The sequence below is a fragment of the Peromyscus eremicus genome, chromosome 14 (genome assembly GCF_949786415.1).
Source record: "Peromyscus eremicus chromosome 14, PerEre_H2_v1, whole genome shotgun sequence".
NCBI lineage: Eukaryota > Metazoa > Chordata > Mammalia > Rodentia > Cricetidae > Peromyscus > Peromyscus eremicus.
The window spans coordinates 51436821-51456471 of NC_081430.1; the positions used below are offsets into that span (position 1 = coordinate 51436821).

The following is a 19651-nucleotide window of genomic DNA, read 5'->3' on the forward strand; positions in this document are numbered from 1 at the left end:
ACCCCTTATCTTGCTTCACCCAAAAGAACATGAGGAAAAGGGATGTTGGGGGCTTTGCTGGTCTTACACATTATAGAATTGTACTGATGTTATTTTTTTTTACTACATTTGCATTTAATTGTTGCTACTGTGTCTTATTGTTTTAGAGATGATGAAATTTGACCCTTTTTTTTTCTTTTTTTGAGACAAGTTCTTTCTAGATAGTCCTGATTGTTCTGGAATTTTCTATGTAGACAAGGCTGTTCTCACAAAGATCGTTCTGCCTCTGCCTCCAAAGTGCTGGGATCAAAGCTGTGAGCCACTATACCTGGCCAAGATGAGGAAATTTAAACTTTAAAGCAGGAGTCGCTAGAGAGATGGTTCAGCAGTTAGGAATGCATATTGCTCTTCTAGAGAATCTGAGTTTGGTTCCCAGCACCCAGACAGGATGGCTCACAACCACTTGTAACTCCAGCTCAAGGGGATCTGATGCCCTCTTCTGGGCTCCATGGGCACTGCATGCATATGTGCACACATGCACATGTGTGAGCATGCACACGCAAACACATACAATTAAAAATAAAATCTAAAAAACAAAATAAATAAGTAAAATATTAAAATGCCAGTAACAAAATTAGAATTATAATTGAACTAATTTCATTTATTTCCAAAATTTCCTTTCTAAACTATATCCAAAGTGGTTGTTGAATTGTTTTGTACTTGTCTCAAGGTGGAATTTAAGTAAGAATCAAGAAAGAAAATATTTGACTTACAATTTAAGTTCTATAAATGTGAAAATACTTCAAGATATAGTTATTTTACTCATGTTATGCAACATAATCCTATGGTCATTATTGATCTAGTATTTTTCCTTCAACTTAATAAACTGAATTCTGAGACATTAGATTTTAATATTGAACTTGTGCTTATGCTATGTGGAAGTGAAGGGATTTTGACTGTCAAGATAAATTTCTAAAATTCTGTATCCTTTTATAAAATTACAAATGAGGGTGATATCATTACACTTAAGATAGCATAATGGGCTCTGTTATAACACAGCACCAAACATTTCTTCCTATTGAACTTTTGAAGTAATTTCATTGTTCATTTACTTATATTTTTCTCCAAAAATGTCATAATATTTATTGTACAATAGAAAATGTGTGGTGTTAGACACAGAAAATAACTATAGTGAGTATTTACTAAGGTTTACTGATCAGACACTGTGCACTGTTGAATGTTTTATACATTTTAGTTTCTGAGTCTAGACAACATTTCCATGGTGCCCATCCCACAGAGGAAGAGACAGCTGAGTCAATTTACATTCCCACCAGAATCAATCTACCTCAAGACCCAGCTATACCACTCTTGAGCATATACTCAGAGGATGCACAATCGTACCACAAGGACACTTGTTCATCTATGTTCATAGCAGCTTTATTTGTAATAGCCAGAACCTGGAAACAACATAGATGTCCCTCAATCAAAGAATGGTTCCTTCCTTCCTATTTCCTTCCCCTCACCTCTGCCCTCTCTATCCACTCCTCCTTTGCTTCTGTTCAGAAAGGGGCAGGCCTCTCATGGGTATCAACAAAGCATGGCATATCAAGTTGCAGTAAGACTAAGTACCTCTCCTTATATTAAGGCTAGGCAAGGCAACCCTGTACGAGGAATAGGGTCCTAAGAGTCAGCCAAAGTGTTAGGGACAGCCCTTGCTCCCATTGTTAGGAGTCCCACAGGTAGACCAAGCTACATAACTGCCACATATATGTAGAGGGACTAGGACAGTCCTGTGCAGGCACTCTGGTTGTTGGTTCAGACTCTGAGTTCCTAAGAGACAGGCTAGTTTTTTACTGTGGGTTTTATTGTGATGTCCTTGACCCCTCTGACTCCTACAATCTTTCCCTCCCTCTCTTCAGCAGGATTCCCTGAGCTCGGCCTAATGTTTGGCTGTGGGTATCTGCATCTGTTTCCATCAGTTACTAGATGAAGGCTCTCTGATGACAATTGGGGTAGTCATCAATCTGATCACAGGAGATGGCCAGTTCAGCCTATGTATCCACTATTGTTAGGAGTCTTAGCTGGGAACAACCTTGTAGATTCGTGGGAGTTTCCCTTGCATCAGGTTTCTACCTGACCCGAAATGTACCCCATTTCCAGTCATCTTTTTCAGTACTCTCCCCCTCCATCTACTCCTCAACCCAATTCCTCAAGTTCCCGTGCCCATCAGCCCCAGTTCACCCAGGAGATCTTCTTCTATTTCCCTTTCTCAGAGAGATCCATGTGTTTCCCCCTCTTGGGCCCTCCTTATTACCTAGCTTCTCTGGGTCTGTGGATTGTAGCATGGTTATCCTTTACAGCTAATAACCACTTATGAATGAGTACATACCATGTTTGTCTTTCTGGATCTGGGTTGCCTCACTCAGAATGCTTTCAAATTTCCTGATGTCATTGTTTTTAACAGCTGAGTAATACTCCATTGTGTAAACGTACCATATTTTCTTTGTCTGTCCTTCAGTTGAGGGGCATCTATGCTGTTTCCAGGTTCTGGCTATTACAAATAAAGCTGCTATGAACATAGATGAGCAAGTGCTCTTGTGGTATGATTGTGCATCCTTTGAGTATATCCTCAAGACTGGTATAACTGGGTCTTGAGGTAGATTGATTCCCAATTTTATGAGAAACCACTATACTGATTTCCATAGTGGCTGTACAAGTTTGCACTCCCACCAACAGTGGAGGAGTGTTCCCCTTGCTCCACATCCTCTCCAACATAAGCTGCCATCACTGTTTTTGATCTTAGCCATTCTGAGCTTAGTCAACCTCCTGATTGGCTGATCTGATTGCAGAGATCTCTAGTGTGTAATTTACTTCAGGCCTCAGCTACCTTTTCTGATCTGCAGCAGTGGCACACAGGACCTATTGCTTCTACTTTGCCATCTAGAAGCCCCTCATATAGAGAGGTCTTTAAAAAGAACCAACCAATCATGTTTTATACTCTTGTATGCAAAATATCACGTCAGTGATAAAGTAAAGTGACATACTTTCCCCTTCTTTTGCCTCTCTTCCCTTATCCCCAAGAATCAAAGCCCTGATCCTAGGAAACTATAAATGTTACCTTATTCCAGAACAAGGTAATTTCTGAACTTGGGTAAATAATGGATATGGAGATAGGGAGATTGTCTTGGATCATTTGGCTGGGGCCCAAATGCTATCACATGTCTCTTATAAGAAGAGGGCAGAAGATGAACAACTGGGAAAGACAGCAGTAAAGGTGGAGGAAGATGTGGGAAAGCCAAGAAATGATAACACAATGGCTAGGCATGGTAAGGAAGGGATGCTATACTGCCAACTGTTCCAAGAATGTGGCACTGGACATCTTGGTCTGAGTAATACTGCATCAGCACCTCTGGCTTCTAGAACTGTGAGAGAGTAAATTTCTGTTGCTTTAACATAGTTAGCTTCTGTTAATTTGTAATAGCAGCTACAAGAAAACTAAAATAAATAGCTTTTCATTTCAAATAGAATAAAACTTCCTATCATGTCCTTTCTGACCTTGGCATCTACTGTCTTTCCCTCTTTTCCATAAAGGCAGAATCTTTGTCACTCTAGTTTGTCATTTTATCCTCAGAGCCTAGAATGGTGTTTGGAAATAACAGATACTCACAGCCAACTTTAGAAAGAATGGTGATCGAACTGAATGTTCTGAGAGAACCAGTGTCTACCTAAAAGAGCCATGATGTGTTTGACACTCTGGTCTGACTCACTGAAGGATTCTTGAGTGAAAACAGCATTGATCACATGCTTTGATACTGACTTTTTCTCTCAGACATCTTACAGAGGAGCAGGTAGCAGTACATAATAGAAGACAAAAGAGACATAGTCTATTAAATCAATATGAAATTTGACTATTTAAAGTTGGTAGATGTGATATAGCAATATTTTGATTCTGCAAAGATCCACTACTACTTTTATTACCATTTGTGACCTTATTTTCACGAGTAGATACAGTAAGAAAATACCAAAAATATCTTCCAGTGTGAATAATACAGCATTTCATACTGAATAGAGATAGATTCTTAAATGATCTTGTTTTGAATTTGAATAGAAAGCATTTACTTTGCACAAGATATTTGTGAATGAAAAGCTGAATGCATTTTTAAAAAGTCTTATTTGAGGTAGTACAGTTGAATGGACAAACAATAATGATTTGTGGAACACTTAATGTGGGGCAGGCACTGTGCTTCATGCCTTAGATACAGCCTTTAAACAATTGTCAGCCCCATATGATGTATTATACTCGTTTAAAGCTGAGGAAATGTGTACTTAAAGCTCAATTTTTGACTGTAATGCTTTGTTAGAAGGTTTCTAAGAAGTATGAAAGAAAATAATTGGTTTTGATACTTCTCTGAAATAAAAACAGTCTTAACTAAGGAATGAAGGAATATAAATGAGCAATACAAACTGCTGTCTTCTTTGGTTTGCGTCTCAGAAAACGTTCCTCTCTTCCTCACCACAGTTGACATTTTCTGAGATAAAAGTTTAAATTCCGAGAAAAGCAAAAGGGTTTTATGAAAGCAACACAATTATACATCTGAAACAGAACATGATGTTCCAGGACCCCTGCAGGTCACAGATGGCCTGTGGTGGAGCATAGCATTCCATTGGCTGACACTCTGATTGCAGGCAGGGAAACAGGGGAGGGGAAGGATTCCCACAGTGGTATAAGGTTAATGGAGGTTTCCAGCATCAGGGGAAGAATCAACTGTGCAGGAGGCCTTGTGGTCTAGAGCCATGAAGTTATAGAACAGTCTCCCAGTTCACCAAGAAAGAGAATGGAGACAACTGGGAGGAACTGGAGCACGGACAGGCAGTGGGGACTGCTCTTTTGTGCTTTATAGTGTCAAATAAAATTATGTTGACCATAATCTTTCAAGGATAATGTCTGTTATGTTTTTTCATTTTATCTTTATTTGTATTTAAGGATGAAATAGATTGACATTACTAATTACTTTATAGTAATAAAGATCTATGGAAACATTTACAAGTATGTAGATTGGACATAAAGGAAGAATAATATAAGCAAGAGAATAATTTTTTTTTTAATGAAACAAAGTCTGATATAATCCAGGCTGGTCTCAAATTCTCTATGCATTGAAGGATGGCCTTGAACCTCTGATCCTCCTGCCTTAGCCTCCCAAGTATCAGGATTACAGGCATGTGTCACCAAGCTCAGCAGTTAATATTTTTAATAAATCTAAAGTTTGATTTTTTTTCATAAAATTCTAGTAAAGAACAGTGTTCATATATTTGCTTCTTGGTTATTTAGTCATCCATCTTGCCTGTAATAAAAATGAGCTGGATTTTCTCAAGTTCTTTTAAATGTACAGTTGAGCTTAAAAGAATATGAAATAATTTTTGGGTTCAAAAAACGGTTAGCTCCACTCCCTCTTAGGTTGTAGAAGAGCTGTAAGAAAGTATTATTCTCCTTCTAAAACTAGGTTAGCTACTAAATCCACATGTTCGTATATTTTCTTGAGCCTGTCACAGGTAGTCACCAGACTGCTACATGAGTTGAATTCTAAAAAGCAAGATGATGATGAATCCTTTAAAGAAGGTGGGACATAGGGACACTGACTTTTTTGTTTGTTTGTTTGAATGCAGACTCTGTGTTGATCTGGCTAGGCTGAACTCACAATCCCTGTCTCTACCTTCTGAGACCAGCTGCAGATGTGCCACATAAGAGTCTGTATCAGGTTAGAATAACTTGCGACTTTGAACTCACCAGCACCACCCATACATCTCCCCATCTACGGCCGAGCAATAGAGCTAGCTCTCCTTGGTGCTGTAGGCATGGTGGTGATTAACTACTACTGAGAGAGGAAGCAACTGTGTCTACTTCCCCAGAACCTTCTCTTTGGTAAAGCATAGGTTTGATGAGAAAAGAGCAGTGAAGACCCATTGTTCTGTAGGAGTGTCAGAAGAAGCGGCAGCCTCTTCTGGAAGAGATACCAGGTTTCCTTTCTTCATGACAATGCAATGGTGACTGCTTCTGGAACACAATGGAAACATAAGTGTCTTGACATTGAAAGGCAAGAGAATGTTAGTTCTAAGACTCTGCACCCAAATAAAGCATAGAGATCTGCCAGTGGGGGACTGGCAACAAATTTGACCCTGCCAAATACTACCCTGCTCCAAGAAATAGCCAGATAGGTACACTGAAAAAGCTCCATTCTTGCAGCCTGGACTCAAAGGTCCTGACTAAGATGACACAGAGTCAAGGATGAAAGGCTCTTACTTCTCCCACTAGCCCAACGTTCAGCCATAAGCAACAGAGCTTTACTAATAGGAAAGATAAAGTATGAAAAGAAACCCCTGCTTGAGAGTGTTGTTGGGTCATGGAGGAGAAACCTTTGGCATTACAGACTGCATGCTAAATACAAAGTAACAGTGGCCCACTGTTGGAGGAATCTAAAACCAGTGATGCCATAGAGGTTACCATAGCAACAATAAAACTTAAACCCAGGTGAGATACTAAGTAGATTTATTTGCCACCACCCCAATAACCTTGAGAGGAGGCATGTTAGTTTCAGAGCTGTTACATCTGTCTTCAATAAATAGTATCGATTAAAAAATTGCTAAACTCCCAAATAAGGGGAGGAAATGACCAAGTATCAGTGATGACCCAAGAAGTATGAGATAGGTAAATAACTATGATTAACTTGTTAAAAAATGATGTGCATGATCTATAGGGCTTTCAACAGAGAGATGGAACATAAAATAGTCAAATGAAAATGCTAGAAGTGAAGAGTAATTAATGTCAGACATGAAGGATGTGTTTATTGTTTGGACGCAACTGGGGAATCAGTGAACATGAAGACAGATGTTAGCCAAGCCAACCTCAAAGACAACGAAGAATGCAAAACTTAGCAGAGAAGTGACCTTGGATACAGGTTGAATCTCAGAAAGACAAAAGGGAAAATGGAAGAAATAATGGCCAAGACTCTGAAATTAGTGAAGGACAAGAAACCATAGCTCCAAGAATATAAGGACACCAAACAGGAGAAACACACACAAATGCACATATTCATACACAAACACACATACATAAACACTCCTCTCCCAGGAACATGATGATAAAAACTGCTGAAGATAAGGGAAAATGAGATAGTCTTGAGAGCAGCCAGAAAGAAATGAGCAGGAAATATTACTTAGGGGAACACAGGCAAGAATTTCTGGTTAGAAGCACACTGCTGGTGGGAATGTGAAATGACTCAACCACATGGGAAGACTGAGTTTCTCAAAAATTTAAATATGTACTTAGTATGGCACTCAGGTGCTTCTTTTCTGTGGATTAAGACTGATACTGATGTTTGCATAGAGACTTGGTCATGAAGGTGTTGAAGTTCATAGCTAGTTACTTGCAGCTAATGCTGAAAACAACTGAAATCTACACCCATAGGTAATGGATAAATAAATTGTAGCAGCATAGCCATGAGGTAATGCTTTTGTTTTAATGAGACAGGGTTTCACTATGCATTCTAGGCTCACCTTGAACTTGTATAATTCTGTACCTCAGATTCTCTAGTGCTGGTATTATAGGTGTGCACCACCATACCTGTACTATAGGCTCATTCTAAACATAGTTCATTTTAGGTACAGGATTCTAGAGTGTTTACTGGCAGGGTTTTGTTGTTGTTGTTGTCTTTTGGGGCACACATATGGCGTCTCTAATCTGTGGTTATTTTATGTTGCTAGCTAAAATTTCTGAGCTATCATTTTTTTTCCAAATGTGCTTCTATTTCATCCCTTCTAGGTTTCCCATTTCTCATATAATTAGACCTTTTCTTAGAATCTTTTGTCTTTTACTTTTTCTGTCATTTTTCCTCTTTGTGATTTATGTTGGGTGTTTAGTCCTGACCCATTGTCTAGTTTACTAGTTTGTGTCTAACCAATTTTAATTTTGATTACTGTATTTTTCTGGTCTGGAAATTCTACTTAACTTTTGTAAATCTTCCACAACCCATTTAAATATATTAGAATTTTCTGTTGAAATTCTTACTGTATTTTTTGTTTTCTTTAACCAGGCAATGTATTTGATACCATCAGGACCTGGAACTCCTTTTAGTGTGTTTGTTTGTTTTTGAGACAGGGTCTCACTGTGTGGCCCTGGCTGGCCTTAACTCTTTCTAGAAATCTAGGCTTTGAATTCAGATCTGCCTGTCTCAGCCTCTTGAGTGCTTAGGATTACAGGCCTGTACCACCATGCCTGCCCAGTGTGTTTCTATTTTCTGCTGGATTGCTGATTCTTTTCCATATTATCGAATCTCCTCATCTGCCTGGATATTATGGAGTCTGTGCCTGATCTTATATTTGCCAACTTACCTGTTATATAGTTTGAGGCCCACAGGATAGCTCCATTTGGTAGGGAATATTTTTCTTCTAGTCAACTTAACTATTGTCATAAAGTCTCTTGTAATCCCATTTCAGGTATAGGATGTATTATGATTCAGATATAAATAACCTTGAAGGTACTTGGGTTGAAGACTTCAGTCCCAGCTGGTGGATTGTGGAGAACTGATTGAATCATGAGGATGTTAACTTTATCAGTTGATCATTCATTGATGATCATAGATGATGATCATAGGGTTACTCAAAAGTGGAGCCTGCTTGAAAGAAACAAGTCATTGGATATATGTCCTTGAAGGCTAGATCCTGTCCCTGGAACCTCCCCCTCAGTTTTATGATAAAACTATTTCTGGGGAGATGCAACACACATCTAATCACCCCAGATATGGAACCCATGACAGAACAAAGTTTGGATACCACCAAAGTCCAACTTGATGAACCAGTGAGTTTTATTGGGTTTACTTACAGGAGTATGAGTGAGGATTTACTTACAGGAGCAGAAGTGACTCAAAGACAGCTACATTACCAAGGTCCACCCCAGCATGGGTGACAAGAGCAAACTGTATAGCTTGCAGGCAGTTCAGCAGGTTGGAGGATGTTCTTTCCAAGTAACTCTGGTCTAAACCTCTTCAGGCAGCTTGGCTGGTTTCTGTTCCTCCCAGGCAGCTGGTCTGGTCTCTTTGAAGCTTCATTTGCCTGAGAATCATGCAGCTTTATTGTTTACTCTGGGAGGGAGGGGCCTAGTGATTCCTGTCAGTCTCAGGGACTTCCTGAATTTATTTTGAGTTATTTACCTTCCTGCTTAAGGAGCATTCCTGCAAGATGGAATGTTTCAATATGTAGGGAAACTTAGATGCTAGCTCCTGAGTCTCCCCTTTCTTTCACTCATGAGTATGCAGCTCTGGCCCTTTCTTCTGGACTCTCCACCCTCTCTACTTTAATGTTCTGCATCACCATGGGCCACGGAGTTAGCCACCTGTTGACCGAAGCTCTGAGCCAAATTACACTTTTCCTCCTCTCAGTTGCTCTGGGCATTTTATCCAAGTTCTAGAATGCTGACTGAAGCTAGAGTGTTCTCCTCTGATTGGAAGAGGGCTCCCAGGGCCCTAAAAGCCTAGCAGAGTTGTCAGCGTCTTTAAGCTGCCAGCCTCTCCTGACCCTTGCCTAGAATCAGCAATTATTGAAGAGAAGCAATTCAAAATTACATGCTTGATTTTCTGTATTTGCATGGTTTCTTGGCGCTCAGTGGGTAACTTTTCACTACCTTGTTTATTTCTATGTATTTTCATGGAGACAGTTTTTATATTTTTGTCTAGATTTTTAAAAAGTGATCCTTGTTGGGAGTATTGATGAGAATTACCCCATCTGCTATTGCTAAGAGAGGAAGTTCTCTTTATTTTTCCTTGTTTTAATTTCAGAATGTTAACATTGAGATTTATTTTATTTATGTGTGTATGTGTGCATGTGTCTGAGGAGACCCTGGAACTGGAGTAACAAATAGCTTCTTGTGTGAGTGGTGGGAACCAAATTTGTGTTCTCTGGAAGAGCAGTATGTACACTTAACCTTGGGCCATCTCTCTAGCCCTCAGAATGTTAATTTTAAATTTTTTGTTTACGTAACTGCATAGGTTTTAGGTATGCACATATCCCTTTGCTATTCCTGTAATTACCCTTGCACTCACACAGGCCAATTAATTAATTTCTGTGATATGTTAGCAACACCCGAGAACCTATAGTTAAATATTTTGTCAAAGATTTGTTACAGATATTCTTATATAAATGTTATTTCTTTTTTTTAAGATTTATGTATGAATATTTTGTCTGATGTATGCATATGTACCAGGTACATGGCCAGTGCTCTTCAGAGGTCAGAAGAGGGTATTAGATTCTCTTTGGAAAAAAAGTTACAGACAGTCCTGAGCCACCACGTGGGTGCTGGGAATTGAACTTGGGTCCTTTGCAAGAGCAGCCAGTGCTCTTAACTACTGAACCATCTCTGCAGACCAACACTGTGTTCTTAAACTCCTATTTTTTGTTGGGGTGAAAATTGTTTCCAGTGGTAGTTTCCCATTTTTGACTCTGTTTTCTCTTAGGAAATCTCATAAATCCATGCCTTTAAATTCATCTGTATGGATTCACTTATTGTCTTTGGTTTACTATTGTTGAGCTAAAACACAATGATCAAAAGCAGCCTGGGGAGGAAAGGGTTTATTTGGTTTACATTTCTTGAGCCACAGTCCATTGAGGGAAGCCTAGGCAGGAACCTGGAGGCAGGAACTGAAGCAGAAGCTATGAAAGAACACTGCTTTACACCTCACAGCATTACTAGCTTGCTTTCTATAGCTTACTCAGCCTGCTTTGTTGTACCAGCCAGGGCCACCTGCTGAGAGGTGACACCACCTCCCACACCATTATTGAAGAAAATGCCCTCCAGGTTTGCCTGTAGATAATTTGATGAAGACATTTTGTCAACTGAAGTGCTTCTTCCCAGATAGCTCTAGCATGTATCAAGTTGATAAAAACTAACCAGGGCATTTAAAGAGGATGAAATCTGTATGTATGGTATTCTGCTTGTGATATCTATTTATGCCTCAAGTCAGCAACCCAAAACAGCTCATGGAATTTATTTTTGTTGTTTTACATTTACTTTTTTTTTATGTGTGTGAGTGTATTTGTGTGTGTGTGTGTGTGTGTGTGTGTGTGTGTGTGTGTGTGTGCACAACTTGGCAAGAGTTGGCTTTCTCCTTCTACTATGTGGGAATTGGGGAGTAAAACAGAGACCATTAGGCTTCTTTACCCACAGAGCCATCTTGCTGGCCTGCTCATGGCATTTCTCACAATATCTGGGTTTCCTTCACTGTCTTCTATCCTAAGGTGTTTCAGTGTTCTCCTGCCTTAAGAATTTTCCAGGTACCTTTGGCTTTTATACCTCTTACTCTCTTATATAGTCTTGTTTATTTTATGTCATAATACTTGAATCTGTCTTCTTTCCCCAGCCACACTGCACCTATGCTGGTCCCAACAGTTGTGCTGGTTTGTTTGCTCTGGTAAGCACGGTAGCTTTGCAAGGTTACCCTAGTCCTTGCTTCCCTCTCGTGGTATGCTGCTTCCTTACTTCTAATTTCATTTCCACTCTTAGTAGGAAGGACATTTCAAAGCATTTAGGACTGCAGTGTGTGTCTTCTTGTGCTTAAAGGGTCTGAGGCTTTGCCTGATTGAGCTGCCTGTTCACTGCCAAAGCAAACCCACCTCTTTGCTCCAAGAAAATGGACTACTCTTTTAGTTCTCTTGTTCAGCATGTTTCTCCATACTCCTCAATGCTGGATGCTTGGACTGCTCTCTTTATTATACTTCTTGCTTTCCTGTGTAGTGGGTAGCTGTTCTAGCTATGACCTTGAAGTACCACCCCTAGTGAGGTTTCAGGTAACTGTTATACCTGACCTTGAAGTACATCTCCCTGGAGCATGGCCACTCAGGACCCTTAAGACCTGGGATGCACATACACAGCTCTCTTCTAAGCCTACATTTATTTTTACATAAATTGTAAACTGTTTAGAGTTTTATTCCATCTGAATCTGTCTTATTGTGAATCTGTAATCATTTTTTGACCATTGATTTAAACTGTAGTGTGGCTAGGACTGAAGCAGCAGTCCTGGCTGCTGGCTCTGCCCACCTCAGCTTCCTAACATGGCGGAGATATGTTTACCACCAGCTCTGGGGGAATCATGCTCACCACCAACTCTGGGAAACAATGGCTCTATGCCTCCATCCAGCAACATGTAGCCCAGAAACCTTTTTTTTTTTTTTTTTTTTTGGTCTGTACTAGCCAAAGCTAAACTCACCATGCAGTGTGCTGCATGGCTTGGAGAAACCTCTGTGTACTGTGGTGGGAATCCTCCATGCTATAGCTCAAATCTGCATGCTGTAGCTTCTGTGTATCACTGCTTGCCTGAGAGACACAACTAGGAAGCTGTTTTTAGCTCTGTTTTAGAATCTTTTTTTTTTTTTTTTTTTTTAAAGCTTTCTCAGATTTGGGTGGAAATTCTTGCTACCACATCTGGGCACCAAAATGTAGTCAGACGTTTTCCTGTGTCCTGCCTGGCCCCACAGCTGCTCAGACCCAAGTAAACACACAGAGGCTTATTTCATTATGAACTGGATGGCCTATGGCTCAAGCTTCTTGTTAGCTAGTTCTTATAACTTAACCCATTTCTATTAATCTATAAGTTGCCACATGGCCATGGCATTACCGGTCTGCTGGCATCTTGCTGTTCCTTGGGCAGTGGCTCACATCTCCCCTTACTCTCCTTTCTTCTTTCACTATCTCTCTTGGATTTTCCTGCCTGGCTCCATCCTGTCCTGTCATAGGCCAATGCATTTTATTTATTAGCCAATGGGAGTAACACATATTCACAGCATACAGAAAGACATCCCACAGCATTCCTGCCTCCTCCTGTTCCACCCTCTGTGCAGGTTTTCCTTTCTCCTTACACAGGTTGTTACTTCTCAGGAAAGCTTTCTCTGACTTCTCAGTTATTATCTGCTAGGGCTCTCATGGTGTCTTAAACTTCTCATTCTTAGCTCTCATCACAATTTTAACAGCAGAATTAGCAGTATTATTGGAATGTAAGATACACTACAGGTCTTGCTTGATTGCTAAGTCTCTAGCACTCAACATAATCCTTAAATGTGATTGGTTATTTCTTGAGTGTTCAAATGTCTATGAACAGCAGGAGTCATTTGAAGTTAGAGAACCAGATCTTGACTTTTCCCAACTACTCAGGCCTTACCCTGATTCTGGTCCTTAGCAAATGTAAATGAAATTAAAATTCTGTCAGTTCAGAAATTTGATTCTTGAAAACACTGGATCTGAGAGAACATGAGCTAGAGTCAAGATGGAAGAACCTCAGCATTCCCGTCCCTGCTGTATCCTGGCTTACTAACACCACAGGCACAGTAGGGAGCAGCACCAGGTGTAGACAGATTTTTCTTTGGGCTTCCAGCTCACAAAAAAATGACATGGAGACATTAATTATGAAAGCTTGACCTTAGCTTAGGCTTGTTTCTGACTAGCTTTTATAACTTAAATTAACTCATTTCTATCAATCTACAGGCTGCCACGTGGCTTGTGTCTTTTACCTCTCCTCCTGTATGTCCTGCTTCCTCTGCATCTGGCTGGTGACTCTATAGTGCTTAGATTCATCTCCTCTTCTCTCTCTGCCCAGAAGTCCCGCCTAACCTCTTTCTGCCTAGCTATTGGCCATTCAGCTCTTTAGTAAGCCAATCAGAAGGCACCTTGGCTAAGACACATCTTCACAGTGTACAAAAAGATTATTCAACAACAACCAGGAACTGAAGAGACATTTCAAGATGGAGCTCTGCCCTGTCCTAGAGGCTTACAAGGAAGGTCCTGGCTGCCAGACTCAATCTGAAGGATCAAGTTGAAACTTAGTTCCATTGGCATAGACACACATAGGATCAGAAGCACATCTGTGAGCATGCACCCACCATACCTGGCTCAACCTGGTCTTCTCCTCTTCCAAGACATTTGACTACCACTACCTACAACAAGAATGGAGGAGCAACCTTCTTGCCATCTGTAGAGGAGTTGTCCTTGCTGCTCAGAGAGCACAGTTGCTTTTACTGGGGCTGGGAGTGCAGGACCCAGCTAGATCCTCCGAGGACACAGGAAACCCCCCCTTTGTGGAGGGGGTGCTCCCTGCAGCTCTAGAAGCCTTGAAGAGGCTCTAGGCCTCTACCTGGATATCTGGTACCCAGGCAGAGATGGCATGTAATACAATGAACCAATCTCCAAGGATTCCTGAATGCTTGGGGAGGACATCCTACATACCTCACAGGGCCACATCTGATTCCCCAGTCTGCAAATACTTGATTGCAGCCTTCTTATTTTTTGAGGGGGCTAATGGGGCCCAGGCTTCACTCAGTGTAGGAGAGGATGACCTAATTTCTCTGCCTCTACTGTGCCCAGCTGTTTTTTGTTTTTGTTGTTGTTGTTTTGTTTCTGGTCTAGGATTTGGAGCCTCCACCTCCCAGATGCTGGGCTACCCAACCAGTGGTGTGAGACTTTTGGTTGTTTTGCTTTTCTTATGTGAGATCTCTTCTCTTCTCTTCTCTTCTCTTCTCTTCTCTTCTCCTCTTCTCTCTTCTTTCCTTCCCTCCCTTCCCTTCCTCTCCACTCTCCTTCCCTCTTCTCTCCTCTCCCTGTGCCCCTGTACTCCCCTCCCTCCTCCCCTCCCTGCTCCCTCCCCTCCTTTTCCCTCCTTTCTGTGTGTGTGTGTGTGTGTGTGTGTGTGTGTGTGTGTGTGTGTGTGTGTTTAGTTATTTGTGTTTGGGTTCCCTACTCCACTTTGAGGCAGTTTCATTCACATCCTAGTTTATTGATGATTTTCAACTTGCTTGTTAGGGACTTGTTGGGTTTCATTTCTGTCAGTGGCAGATTGATAATAAACTTATTTATAGAAGCCTAAAAAACTTTGAGTCTTACTAGACTACTTTAGAGAACAAGTTTAGGTTAGAAAAATATGACTATTAGGAAAACACTATTTCCATTTGTAACAAAATTTTCCCAGGGGCCTGCCCTGAGAAGATTCCTCCCAGAGTCCTGGGGAAGATGCTATGTCCAGCATGGGGTTATCTGAGGGAAAAGAATCTATGTACACCATGCTCTTACATCCGTTTACTTTATTTCTCTAAGACGAAATTCTATCTACACAGCTTTAGTCTGTCCTGACACTCAGTTCCTCTCTGTACCTACTTTTTCTGTTTTCTCATAATCCTAACTAAACTCCTATGCTTTTGACCTTATCTTTGTCCTCTGTTCCTTCACCCTCCCATCTTTCCTTCCTTGCTCCTTACCCCTGGCCCTGAGAAACTCTGCCTTCTTCTCTTCTCTCCGGCCATTCAGCTCTGTCTACCATCTATAGAAATTCTCCTTGTTCGCTTCTCTCTGGCCATGCGGCTCTGCTCACCATCTACAGAAACTGCCTTATTCTTTCTCTCCTGCTCTGACCAGGAATCCTGCCCCATCCTTCACTCCACCTCCTTGCAAAACCTCCTTGGTTCTGAGTCAATTGCTCTGGAATGTAGTTTTCCCTGTCTGGGGAAGGGAGGTCTGAGCTTCATTTGCACAAGAAACAAAGCTATTCATCTACAGCCCACCTGTCTCCTAGGCCTTGTAGGAGTGTTAGTTACCTAGTGGATCAGCAGTAAGTCTAAGAAGCTAAACTCTTCACCAATATTGCCTAGTAGTATATGGGCACACAAGAATTTTATAGCAGAAGACAGCTGATATATTAAAAACTGAATAACACCATATATTCCTTGATAAATGGCTTCCTTTAGAAAAATGCCTTGAATTTTCTAGGTATAACTTTAATATACAGCTGAATTTCTATAATATGTTCTTGCTAGACATTTGCTTATAGAAATCACTAGACTTTCTATTACTACTCTTCACTAAAGAAAACAGTTTATAGTTTTTTTCCTCCACAAAATAGTTAACTAATTAAATACTTTATGGATCATTTGAAGTGGTTATTGTAGCTATCAAATCTATTAGTATTTCTTTCATGAACACACTCTTTGCAAAGTGTTAAATTGTTACTTTGCTTTTGAAATTCAAGCTATAAAATCCATTATTCTAATTAATTTTGTATAAGAATGACTTATAAAACTGCTGAAAGTGCAGTTTTAGGACCTTGCTTCTCTCACTCCTCCTCTTCCTCCTTTTCAATTTTTTTTAATTTTTATTGATGACCCTGTGTTTTTGCATGACAGGGCATTTATTCACCCATTTATGATAGTGTAAGAGTGATCATTGCTATTCCCTTTACAAAAAGGCTCTTAGGATATTGTTTGTGTATATTCTCATCAGTCCCCTGCTCAGTCACTGAAGTGCAGATTTAAAGAAGGGCTCCATGCATCCCTTCATTGTTCTGGTTTATTATCTGCAGTGAATGTCCCTCTCTGCCTGACCTGCTGTTCTTAGCCAGCTCTCCTCCCAGCTCTTTCTGTTGGTTTGGGATGAGGAAGAGAATGAGGTATGGGAGAAAATTGTTATAGGCATCTTAGAGTTGGCACATTCATTCTATCTGTTTATCTGTAGCTCAGATTTAGTCTTTTGTTAATGTTATAATTCTGTAATAAAAGAGCTGCCACCTACTGTTAATTATTGAGAGTTTTCACATTAATTTCCCTTAATCCCCCGAATATTTAAATTCCTGTTATCTAAGTTGAAATAATCAGTGTTGTAATGTACTTTTCGGTTTTACTTGGTAATTTTAGAACATGTGGATCTAGGATATTTGCTCATTAGGAGTAAGCCAATAGTTTCCTAATGCTTCTCTCTGTTGCACATTGGGAAGAGAAAAATTTTTTTCATGGATATAATACAGGTTCACTGGAGGCAGTTATTTCCCTCTCTGCAGGAGGCAGCACACTGTTTTATAATATCCTAACTAGAGTGGATTACAGAAGTACCTAGCATGTTCTCCTTCCTTCAACAGGACTAGTTTTAAACACTTTGGAGTGTCCCATTATGCCACTGATGAAATACCTCATTTCTTTTTTGAAGAGTTTAGACTGGGCTGCCTGCCAAGTAATAGTATATAATAGGAATGGTAACTGCCTTCAGGCATGCACTTAAGCAAATGGAGGAATTTACTTTTCAGTGTCTTCCAAGGTCTATGAGGATGCACACTTACTTATTTATCCCAAGAGTATGGATTTCACATGTGTTTGTTCAGAGGTGTGACTCTGGAGGAAAACATTTATTGGTAAGTATGAGATTTATTATATTACATTTTAGAAAAAAAATGTTTAGAAATTAATTCTTTTCTTTTTCTTTTTCTTTTTTTTTTTAAAAGCAGTGAGGAAATCTCTTAGTCTCTGCTGGTTTCTTAACAGTGGACAGTCCCAGATGTTGAAGTCAGCACAACATGAGAAAAACCTAAATCCTGATAAGAGTTGAGGATTTTTCAAAATTAAATGCAAAATAGTTGGGGCAAATGTTGCTGCGAGAGTCAAGGTTAAGTCATATAGTAAGAAGACAAAGCCGGAAATTCTTCCTGTTTTACTTTGCATGCACTTTGCCTCTGCAAACCCAGGACATAAGGACGTTAGGCGCCAGGAAGCAGCTCTTGGAACTTAAAACAACAACCCATGTGAACTGGAATGCACATCGTAGCTCTCACCACTCATTTGATTACAAAGCCCTTTCTGTTTCTAAATAAAAGCTATGCCTTTCAAACCTGTAAGTCTCTATATTGGCTGCTCAGATTTTTTTTTAATGTGTTCTCCAGATCCCAAATTGTTTGTATGGAATGAATATTTATTCTGGAAACAGCAAAGCAAGGGTGATAGGAAGGTTGGTTTCAGAGACTAATTATATTCTCTGCCTTAACATGCCTTTTCTTTTTCTCTCAGCCAAAGACTCTTAAGATATGGGGCTTTATGGGAGTTAACCATATTGCATAAACATTTGCCATAGCAAAAGTCACTGTGAGATTTCCCTCACTGCCCCATGAGGCTTAGCGTTGGTGTGAGCCATGTCTTAATGGTGAATGGACATGTGGGGTCTGTGAGGAAGAAGTCAGTATGCAGAAGAGATTTGGTGGGTTGTAGGGTATTTGCTCAATGGTCAGGCACAAACACTTCATTGCTCTGGTGGTCCTTCTGCTGGAGTATTAGGTATGTTATTTCCAACTGATGACTGGCATCTGTTTCACTGCACTAAATGAAGCAAGGACCATGGGCACAGTATATAAATAGTGGTGACAGTTGTTGGAGTGGAGCATAGCAAGAGCAGCTTTGTATGGACATAGTTGAAAGAAGAGTGAGAATGTGTACCTGTGTGTTTGGCCTTACCTTCTGTCTGATTCTGCCAATCCCTAATCTTTAGGACCTACCTCAAAATTTCTTGATACTACCTTTTAGGAGCTGTTGAAAGTATGTAGGAAGAGAGAGAACACCCAGAGCAGAAAGTTCTATCCTGAATGCATGCTATGTGGTCAGAGTCAGAGTTAGAGTGGGCCAACAGACAAGAGTCCTTCCTCACAGTCATAAAAAAAATTCTCTTTCTAGGAGAGGTAGACCATACTCAAAGGGCTGTGCTGCATGTTGGGTGATAGCTTAAGCCTTTCCCAGGGCTGATGAACTGGGGGGTGAATGTGTTAGGGAACATGATATTTGCATATTCATAAGTATGTCCTTTTTAAGAGTAGAATGCATAACATTTACTTTTGAAGTGGTTTAAAATAGGACTGTTGAGGAAGACTCATTTTAAAAATGATACCAGAGTACAGGCTTAGAAGAGGTCAGGGAGCCACCATGTGGAAATATGGGCAAGGGAGGATTTGTGAGCAGATCCTGGAAGTCACCAAAACAACTTGGACTTTGAGTGAGAAGGAAAGCCATAGGGGGATCTGAGCAGAAAGGAGCATAGTCTGAGTTAATTCTTGAGAGAATCTCTCTGGTTCCCTAGTAGAAGATAAGAGAGGGGCAATGATGAATCAGACTAGCTAAAGATTATTTGAATAATTTAAGCTGGAGTTGATGGTGGTTTGGACTAGGATAATAGTGGGAGAGGTGATAAGTTAGATTACAGATCTGTTTTGTAGGTAGATCCTTTTGATGGGTCGAGTGAGGTAAAAGGGAGCTAAGGATGACCTTGAAGTTTGTAGACTAAGAAGCTTGTGAAAACAGTTGTCATTTACTAACAGAGATGAGGAAAGTGACAGGAAGCATAGGTTTCAGGACAAGACCAGTGAAGATGTAGGCAAGGTGCTGTTCCTTCTATGAACTCAAGGGTAGTGTAGAGAAAAGTACTGGATGTATAGTGGTCATTATTTAAATGGTCATTTGCATAATAAGTTAGTAAATTGTACAAATAAAAGCTGTTTAAATGATTTAAATTTATATGATGGTCATGTTGTAATTGACTTTTATTATATAAGGAAATAATGCAGAAAGGTTAGTTTTCCTAAGATCACAAAAACTTAACTTTATAAGTATCATGATGTTCTGATAACTTTGCTCTGCCAGTCACAAAACTGACATATAAGTGAAATTATCACAATTTATATAATTGAGCAAGAAAAATTCTTCTCTGCCTTTACATTTTACAGACACCCCTAAAACCAATAGGCTTGTAGAGAAGTACAGTTATCTCAACATTTGATAAGGCTTACTTAGTATATTTTTTTAGCCTTTGATGTATTAAAAGTGTATATTTTAATGTAGGCTC

General features: G+C 40.0%; 1 protein-coding gene across 5 annotated transcripts in view; it reads left to right on the plus strand.

Moving 5' to 3' along the window:
- The window catches only part of Ppp4r4 (protein phosphatase 4 regulatory subunit 4), a 117557-nt gene that overhangs the window by 27667 nt on the left and 70239 nt on the right, over positions 1-19651 (plus strand). The window contains exons 1-2 of one of the 5 annotated variants that reach the window (XM_059279261.1): positions 6502-6682; positions 17274-17659. The exons of 3 other annotated variants lie outside the window; for them this stretch is intronic. In XM_059279261.1, the coding sequence (XP_059135244.1) occupies positions 17645-17659 (15 nt within the window). In that variant the 5' untranslated portion in view covers positions 6502-6682; positions 17274-17644. Of the gene's footprint in view, positions 1-6501; positions 6683-17273; positions 17660-19651 lie in introns of those variants that run through there. One more of the 5 variants, XM_059279262.1, reaches the window with a different exon arrangement.